This window comes from Limulus polyphemus, unplaced genomic scaffold (genome assembly GCF_000517525.1).
Source record: "Limulus polyphemus unplaced genomic scaffold, Limulus_polyphemus-2.1.2 Scaffold25, whole genome shotgun sequence".
In the NCBI taxonomy this organism is placed as follows: Eukaryota; Metazoa; Arthropoda; class Merostomata; order Xiphosura; family Limulidae; genus Limulus; species Limulus polyphemus.
In genome coordinates, this window is record NW_013665635.1 from 922,173 (window position 1) to 931,600 (window position 9,428).

The window sequence follows — 9,428 nt, forward strand, 5'->3', positions numbered from 1 at the left end:
AACTTCATTTTTTTAAAGCGAACTTTACTGTACTACTCCGCGAATTACACAATTGATTATTAATTATACAAATTCAATTACAAAATGAATAGTTTTGATTGTAATGTTTATTGTGACAATATAACTTGGTGCAAAAACATTTTACACAATACAATGCGTAAGAACATGTGAAGTTAGTAAAATATTTTCAATGTCGAATTACTTACCGATACAGTCCATACGACCCTATCGGTTCTTTACATTCATTTTTCTAAACTATTTATGCACCACGTTGCTCGTGAGCCCATGACTGTTGGTTATAGGGCTTTTGAAAACATACAAGTTACACAAAAAACTAAACAGATACATCACTAAGATTGCAATTAATTACACTAATTACTTATGGAATCCCCTATGCAATTTACATAAAAACCTAGTGGTTTCATCCAAATTTATTTATTTTTGACCAATTTTTTACAGTGGGTGTTGTAACACGGGAACTAATATCGGTTGTGAACACTATAAGAACAAGTCGGTAACTTATGGGTTAGTTATAACATTTTGCCGCTTCGTATACTTTTATATTTTTTCTTCATCTGCAAAGTATACATGTCAAATTTCAGAAAATGTTGATCAACTGGTCAAAATGCACTTAGACTTTCCCCGCTGCAATTATCCAGCTGCTTCAGGAATACACTTCATAAGTAAGAGAACTACAGATTTTATGAGCGGAGGGGAGGGGCTTTCTCTCACCTGCCATGCAACCTTTGCCCGTGATAGTATATGAAGCTCTTTTAAATGGACTTTTTCCTGTTTCTTCCCATTTGGATCCGTGGTTGTTGTGCACGAACCAGTTTATAGTTTGTAAGAAAAGTCCGTTAGAGGAGAATCTTCATGTCTGTCACGTTCTGATTTTATGTGATACTGCGGTGTGAATACTGTGGTATGTTAGAACAGAGAAATGGGACATTTGTAAAGTAACGTACGTAATGGAAACTAAACTGTAAATGACATTCTATGAACAACGGTGAACAGTAATGCAGTCGAGTACAGATTATGACTTTTTTATTGTCCTTATGGTTTTTTTTTTTGACATCACGTTAATTCAATCTTTGGAAGACCTCTTGTTATTGTTAAGGGGGATAACTCTGTGTGTTGCATTCATACGTAAACATGGTAAACAGTAGAAACTACAATTTAATTTTATTCATGAGCTAATCTAATAATAGATTTTTTACACAGGACGTTCCTTTACAGGTCAGTGACGTGGGATTCAAACATTCAACAATCGCCAACATTTTATAATCACACACCAAACAAACAACCGCCAGAGTGCTCTGTAACCTCCCGTAAGTGGACTGTCAATCAGTTCGAAGAATTTGGAGATAATAAATTATTTTTCTCCCATAACTTCAGTAACCACGTGTTTCATGAATACATACGGACAATGACCAGATATACGTGTTCAAATATATCCTGAGCATACAATGAAATCCAATGGCTGATAAATACGACAACTATGTCTGTCCAGTGCATTCTCACTCCTCGTTTTCAGTCGTACATTAATAATTACTACTACATACCAAATAGACTTGCATTGTTTTAACGCGTTGGGGTCGTCAATATTTTTAAATGTGACATAAAAATACTGACAACTATTAATAATTAATATTAATTTCTAACCACAGCAAGTTGTCTACTTATAGCGAAATTAAAAGTCAACTTTGTAATGAGTGTAGTTAATTAAATATACGTTCTTACTTATAAAGTTCATAATGTATTAATTATACTTGTCATAAGTTACTAGCTTTAGGCCTAATACATTTTTAAACACTCCACTCTTTATTCGGTCGAAGAGTGTATTATTACGACAGCGGAAGTCACGTGACTCTGGTAACACGTCATGGGATTCTTGAAGGATCCTGACTTTTCCTGGCAACTAGTCTTTTCTAGGCGCCTTCTATTTTAGTATATAAGCCCGGCAAATAAAGCAGAGATATAATTGAGTCATATTTACGGTAGTGACCGTAAATAAGTGCGTGAATCGTTGTGAATTATAGCGTGTGTTAAAGTTAAAGTGACTATGGAAATTAAGCGTATTGCAAAGTTGTATTGAGAAAGAATAAACTAGTTTTATTTAAGAAAGGACTTGTATCGCTGAAGTTCTTCGGGAAGAATTTATACCGGAAATTAACAAACGACCAGACGTAACAGTATAATTGTATTTCAACTACACTATGCCCGTCATATTCGTTGCCGACTGACAACGAGTTTCGCTTAATACAGAGCTCATCAGTCCATTTAGGACACAATAGTGCTCTAAACATTATTATATAAACCACTTGTTACAACAACAATTGTTATGATGAAGTGTTTCTACTTTACTTTTCGATTTCATAGTGTGAAACTAATAAATTAAGCAAAGGTTTGAAAAGTCTGGAATCTTCAGCATTGATAGCGATTGCTTCAATTTTGCGTAAAGTAACTCAACGTTTTCAAGTAGACGGACTACTGTGTTTACGTGATTTTCTAAATTTATAGCTGTGAACCATGTTTAAGAGTGGCGTAGGAAGGACTTGCAAAGTGGGGGTGTGTCTGGTTAGAGATGCAGATTTTACAAAGAGAACTTGAAATTATAAATTATATTCTTCAAAACTTTTACCATTTGTAGTTTCTACATAACGTTCTGGTACAATTATGGCTTTGGCTTGTTTAAAATGTGTTTCTTATTAATACGCAATCTGATATCTATCTATCTAAACCTAAGCAATTTTAAACATTCTTTTTTTTTTTTTGCCAAGTAGTTTAAGCCCACGGGTCAAGAGTTTCTAAGTTAACTATAATTTATAAAAAATTTAATACCGGAAATAAATGAAGACAGATAACATGCAGATACAATGCATTCACGTTCATCTTATGTTACTCGAAAAGGACATCCGATATGAAAACTGGATACAACTACTCATCTCCAGAAGAAACGTGCATTTACGGGACCAATGAGACATACACGTGCACTATTTCCCACTATCCCCAAGGCTTACAGAGAAACGCACACCTTATGTTTGTTTGTTTTTTGACAATTACATGGCTCTCTGGAACGTCACAGTTATTTCACAATCAATTTCCCATCTCTGTACTACTGCATTCAGTTTCAGATCTGCTTGAATTAGTTTTTTATTCCGATATCACCATTTGGTCTTAATTAAATAAAACTAGAATGTTATCTAATGGCACAGTACACTGAATCGCGACTTAGCGAGTTCCTTGATAGTTAACCTTGCTAGTTTTCTACGTCATACAAAGTAGTAAGTAATTCCTTTTTCTCTACCTAAACATTTCTAAAGTTTTTTTTGCCGATAAAAGCATCATGTCCTCCACTAATATTTATTGCTTATTCACGTCTGCTTTCTGTTACAAGATAATTAACAAGTAGCCTACGCACATTTAAACTATACTATTTCTACCTCTGTCTGACATAATACCACCATTAAAACTTCTCTCGAGAAAAGTTTATATTCCTTCTATTCACAAAAAATTAACTGCAGTATACGAAACTGCGAAAATTAAACAACGTTTATTTAACCTGCACTTCCTTTTGCAACTTAAGTTTACACGTTGAAAATCCGCATGTGGCTCTCTTTCTCTGGATTTATATCTGTCAAAACATCAGTCACACTGCTCACGCTCAGCATCTGGTCTGGAGTTCTGTTGGTTCTCCGAGGTTCATTGTAATTATGAAATTAAACTTTTATAGAAAAATTACCGACTTAAGAATAATTAGAACGAAAAACTTTTGATCACAACATACACTTCGAATTGTTATGTTCTTAATTTATATGCAAACCACAACAACAACAAAATCATTTTCATTCTTAACAAATATCATTTATCCGTTCTCGTCACACGGGCTTAAAACAGACAGAAACCGAATAACAAAACAACGATAGTTCAGTATTAAAGTAGTAATTGCTTACTTGGTCCTGTTGAAGACGACGACTGACTGCCCAGTGATGGGCGGGCTAGTGCCTTGAAACTTCATTAGACCGTAAATTGCTTACGATGATTAAAGAGCCAGACATGGTAAGTGTAGAAACACAGATGACGAGCTTTATTTGAAGTTTTAACTTTATTTCTGATGTTAATAAGCAGCATCAAAATTGAACAATGAGCTAATAAAGCAGAGCCGAACGGCTTGCTTTAAAATAGTGACCGCCAACCGGTCTGTACGGCGGTTATCAACTGTCTGTATTAATGGCGAGAAACGGTTTGAATTCGCAAGTTCAGAAACTCCAAGTTGCAGAAAGAAAAAAACAAAAACGGAAACAAAGAAACTAAAAGAAATCAATGATAAGCAGGCAGCCTCCTCACACGAGGGCGTCACGACCTACAAGAACTTTTGAGCTTGCGCTGGTCGGGCCTCCTACACCCTTGAGCCGCACTAGTGGTTGCCATAGAAACCAGCTTATTCTCCGCGACGTGAAACTACAACACTACTAGATTATGTTTGTTTATTTTTACAAAACACATAATGTAATGGTACTCCTTATGCAACCAGTGCTTTGCACAAAGGAACGTAATGCAAGAACGCGCGGACACGTACGTGGCCTGTTTGTTATGCATTTATTCACCAGCCACTGCATCTTCACAGCTATAATTAAAACTTTCAATGATTTTGGTCGATTCTAAGCTTTAGAAAGTTTAGCCACGACTTAGAAACATTCATAATATAACAGGAACTCGTACAAACATTTTCACCGAGATCAGTGAAGCTACGGAGTACTTGCAAACTGACTTATAAGGAACCTCATTACCAGAATGTACTTGGTAAGGCCTCTTTCTGGACTTTATGTGATTGGTATTATCACAGTGGAAACATTTCTTCCAAACTACAAATGAACAGAAAGAAGTGCTGCCTATCACATTCTATTTCTAATTCATCAAAGAAACTCAACGGGTTACAAACTGTGTTTAAACTTATACACGAATATTCCCTCCCAACCCAATCCTGACATCTGGAAAGTGCCAGTGCTGACATCATTATAACAACAACAACAACATAAGCAGCGATATTAACCTTAATTTGAGTGGCTCATTTCTACGGATTCTGTGAGTGGGAGTGCAACACACCTCCATAGTGTAATGACTTCCTCTACATTTGTACACATGAATCCTTATTCATTCCCTTATCATTGTTAAGTGCTGACGTGTTTTTGATTAATATTTCCCTCTCTAAAGTTAATTTTCCTGTCTTTGTGACTTTCTTATTGCTATCTTGGTACCTCTTCTCCCTTCACCTTATGTTGGTAGTACTTTCCTTTTCCCCTCATGACTTTTCTTGGGAATTTAGATCTCTCCTTTCTTGCTTCCATGGTCCATTCTACCATTTCTCTTCTTCTTTAATTTTTCTGTTGTTGGGAGTCAGAAAGCCTTTAGTCAACAAAGTTTGGGAACACAGTCTTCTCTTCAAGGACACCTTCTAAACTTTATTTACATCCCAGTCTCTCACACATGTGTACATAATGTTATTTCTATATTTTTTTACAAAACTGAAACATGAATTTATAGCTTAGTGAAATTAAGTATAATTTTTACCTACTTTTTGGTGAGATCACGTTCTTATATAGTCTTTGAAAATAACAACAAAATTTTCATTCTTAATATAGTTAAACAAGTAACAATTCTTCAACTTAATACATGTTTATTATTTCAGAAAGAAACCTTAAGATTCATTTAGTCTTCTGTAAATACAGTGCATCCCAAAGTTGTTAACTACTGAAGTCCAAGTAGGGTTACATATTGCAGGGTTACATAGATTTATTCTGATGTAATAACTGCAAACCAGATTCAATAATTCAAGCTCCATATGACACATTCATCTCTCTTGATGCATCTTGAGTGACACCAAATTCAGATAGGTACATTCTATCTGATTGCATTTTTGGTAACAAGTTCAATTCTACCTCTATGAAAGATCCAGAATTCTTAACAAATTTTGGATAGTTCACTCTCACCAACCACATTTTGGTAACTTACTCATTTTTTAAATCAGTATCACCTAAAATTAATTTTTCTTCTTCTAAGAACATGCTGTGTGCATTTTTTTTTTTATGGATTTTGAAAATAATCTTTGTTAATGCATTCTTGCACTTGGTTTAGTCTTTCACAACGCATAATACCAATAGGGTCAATTGAATCCTGACAACTGACTCAAACTTTTTATTATAACTTACAACAGATCCATTTTTTCCTAATGCATATGTCATATATATATATATATATATATATATTCATGCAAGCCTTAGTCTTAACTTCTAGTTTTACTGTAAACATACCGTCTGTTAACTGTATCTTGTGCTCATTTTTTTTGCTAAAGATTAATACTGTTTTTGTATTAAGTCATGTTCATTGCTACAAAGACAAGTCCCAGATTTTTAGCAAGAGAAGAAAAAACAATATGTACATTTTTTAAAATTGTAGTTTTAAAATTTAAATAATACGAGCAGTTTAACAAAGAATAAATCCTATGGGATTAGTTTAAGGAAAATGAGTTTAAGTCCAATAGGTGGTCTTAAGTTTCTATTCTTAGTGGTTAAAACTTCAAAGACAATAATCTAAAAGTCCAGGCAACAGTTACACGGAGCCAAGATAAAAATTATCTTACCTCAACTCTTTCAATAGCTGTTTCAACTCCTTGTTCATCAATAATGTCCACAACTTGAGCTCTTAAACTCAAATCCTGTGTTGTTAACCAGTCTTGAAGATGCCTTGCTAAGCTATCCAAGTCTCGTTGAAATCCTGTTGAGAACGATTCTCCTTGACGCCCTTCAAAATAAAAGGAGACATTACATTTACCATATATATCAAGGTTACTATGGAAACATGCCTACACACTAAGTTGGAAGAAATATTCATTCAAAACATGAAACATTTTTTTTAAAATAACAAAAATGTAAAAATAAAAGAATAAAAAAACAGCTGATGTCCAGACTTGAATAGAAAGTGAAAGGATTTTCTAAGAAAAGATTGAAAAACACAGGCAATCACATAGTGAAGTTGATATCTAGATATGACATGCATGATAGAATGAAACTGTCAGGGAAAAATGTGCTAAAAATGGGAAAACAGACACTAAGTAAACAATCAGAAATAAAAAATAATCTTGTTTGTTTCTTGAGAAGAAATTAGAAAGTGAAAAAATGTGCTTGTTTATAATTAAGCACAAAGCTACACAATGGGCTATCTGTGATCTGCCCACCACGGGTATCAGAACCTGGATTCTAGCGTTGTAAGTTCCCAGACATACCGTTGTGCCACTGGGGGGCATTTTAAGTGTAAGTGACAAGTGCCATTGATTAGTACTCGTGTGACTATTATGAGTAAAAACAAATAGATAAGCATTTTTTTTAGGCCATGAAAAACAAAATTAAAAACTAGTAGGTACATGTTAATAATGAAGTACAAGTAAACTTAAACACATTAACCAACAGTGTAGATATAAACTACATTTTTTGGTATGTAACTCCAGTCCACTGCAATTTCACATGCTTAAGGCTCATCAGCAAACCTTGGGTCATTAAATCAAAAAATACATTAAGCCTTTTCTAAAGGAGATTTGTATATAACATCTGAGATTTTTGAGTCCTTTGTAACTCACCATATAGTAACCTAAATTAATTTGAATGCTTGAATAATATAACATCATGCCTAATTTTTTTTTTTTTTTTTATACACACACACACCTTCTGCTGTAGACTACAGTTTTACATATTTAGGCTTCATCTCTACAGCTTGGGTCAGCATACCAAAGAAATACAGAAATAATGGTGACATTTATCTAATATTTATGTGTTTTTTTTAAGTCCTCTTTAATTTAACATATCTTTTAACCAAATTAATGTACGTGTGCTAGTAATATTATGACGTTGCACCTAATTGATTTTTTTGATATTACACCTGAATCAACATTTGAATGATTCTATATATGTATGTTACAGATTTCTTTTTCACTACTGGTACTATCACTTGTATCCCCATGTATCTGATTATATTTTCAGTTTTATCTTTGGGGAAAAGTAAAGAAATTAGCAATATTTTAATTTATTCACACAACTAAATTAATTACGGTTTATACATGGTGAGATAAAAGGGAGTCAAAAACCCCACAAATATTATATACTCATCTGCCTTACAAGAGGCCTAACTGTATTTCTTTAGTTGGATGACACAACTTGTATATGACTCAGGCATTACTTGAATGGCTGAAACATCAGCTGTGGACTGTAGTTTCGCCTACTTAACACGTCACATGGACTCATGAAACAGACAGGACAATCGGGAGCACTAACATCTCAGACAGACGCGTGAAACAGACAGGACAATCGGGAGCACTAACATCTCAGACAGACACGTGAAACAGACAGGACAATCAGGAGCACTAACATCTCAGACAGACACGTGAAACAGACAGGACAATCAGGAGCACTAACATCTAATGCAGACAGTACAATCAGGAGCACTAACATCTCAGACAGACAGGACAAACAGGAGCACTAACATCTCAGACAGACATGTGAAACAGACAGGACAATAGGAGCACTAACATCTCAGACAGACATGTGAAACAGACAGGACATTCAGGAGCACTAACATCTCAGACAGACATGTAAAACAGATAGGACATACAGGAGTACCAACATCTCACATAGATGCACAAAACATTAGGGAGGATTATCACGAGCACTTTAATACTTCATACAGACCCATAAAACATTAGGGAGGATTATCACGAGCACTTTAATACTTCATACAGACCCATAAAACATTAGGAAGGATTATCACGAGCACTTTAATACTTCATACAGACCCATAAAACATTAGGAAGGATTATCACAAGCACTTTAACACTTCATACAGACCCATAAAACATTAGGGAGGATAATAATGAGCACAAACATCTCACACATACACATGAAGCATCAGGAAGGACAACCATACAAACTGATAAATAAGTAATGAAATTAGAACTTTATAGACTTTTAAGCACTACTAAGTAAAAAATGTTTTACGTGTGAACAATTTCAGCTACAGATACGTAAAAAATGTTTTACGTGTGAACAATTTCAGCTACAGATACGTAAAAAATGTTTTACGTGTGAACAATTTCAGCTACAAATAAGTAAAAAATGTTTTACGTGTGAACAATTTCAGCTACAAATAATTAAAAATGTTTTATGTGTGAACAATTTCAGCTACAAACAAGTAAAAAAATGTTTTATGTGTGAACAATTTCAGCTACAAATAAGTAAGAAATGCTTCTTACAACTATACACCTGGAAAAAAGTTAAGCACCCCCAAATATTTTTTCAGGATTGCTTATTGAAAATAAGGTTTAATTTTCATGATGTTGAGCAATGTTCATAATTTCAACATAATTAAAAGGGATGTAAGCA

The 9,428-nt window shown here is 34.2% G+C and overlaps 1 protein-coding gene across 1 annotated transcript in view; it reads right to left on the reverse strand.

The window, feature by feature from the left end:
* The window catches only part of LOC106459004 (dystrophin-like), a 271,702-nt gene that overhangs the window by 77,508 nt on the left and 184,766 nt on the right, over positions 1-9,428 (reverse strand). The window contains exon 48 of the mRNA XM_022385593.1: positions 6,641-6,801. Coding sequence (XP_022241301.1) covers positions 6,641-6,801 — 161 coding nt within the window. The remainder of the gene's footprint in view (positions 1-6,640; positions 6,802-9,428) is intronic.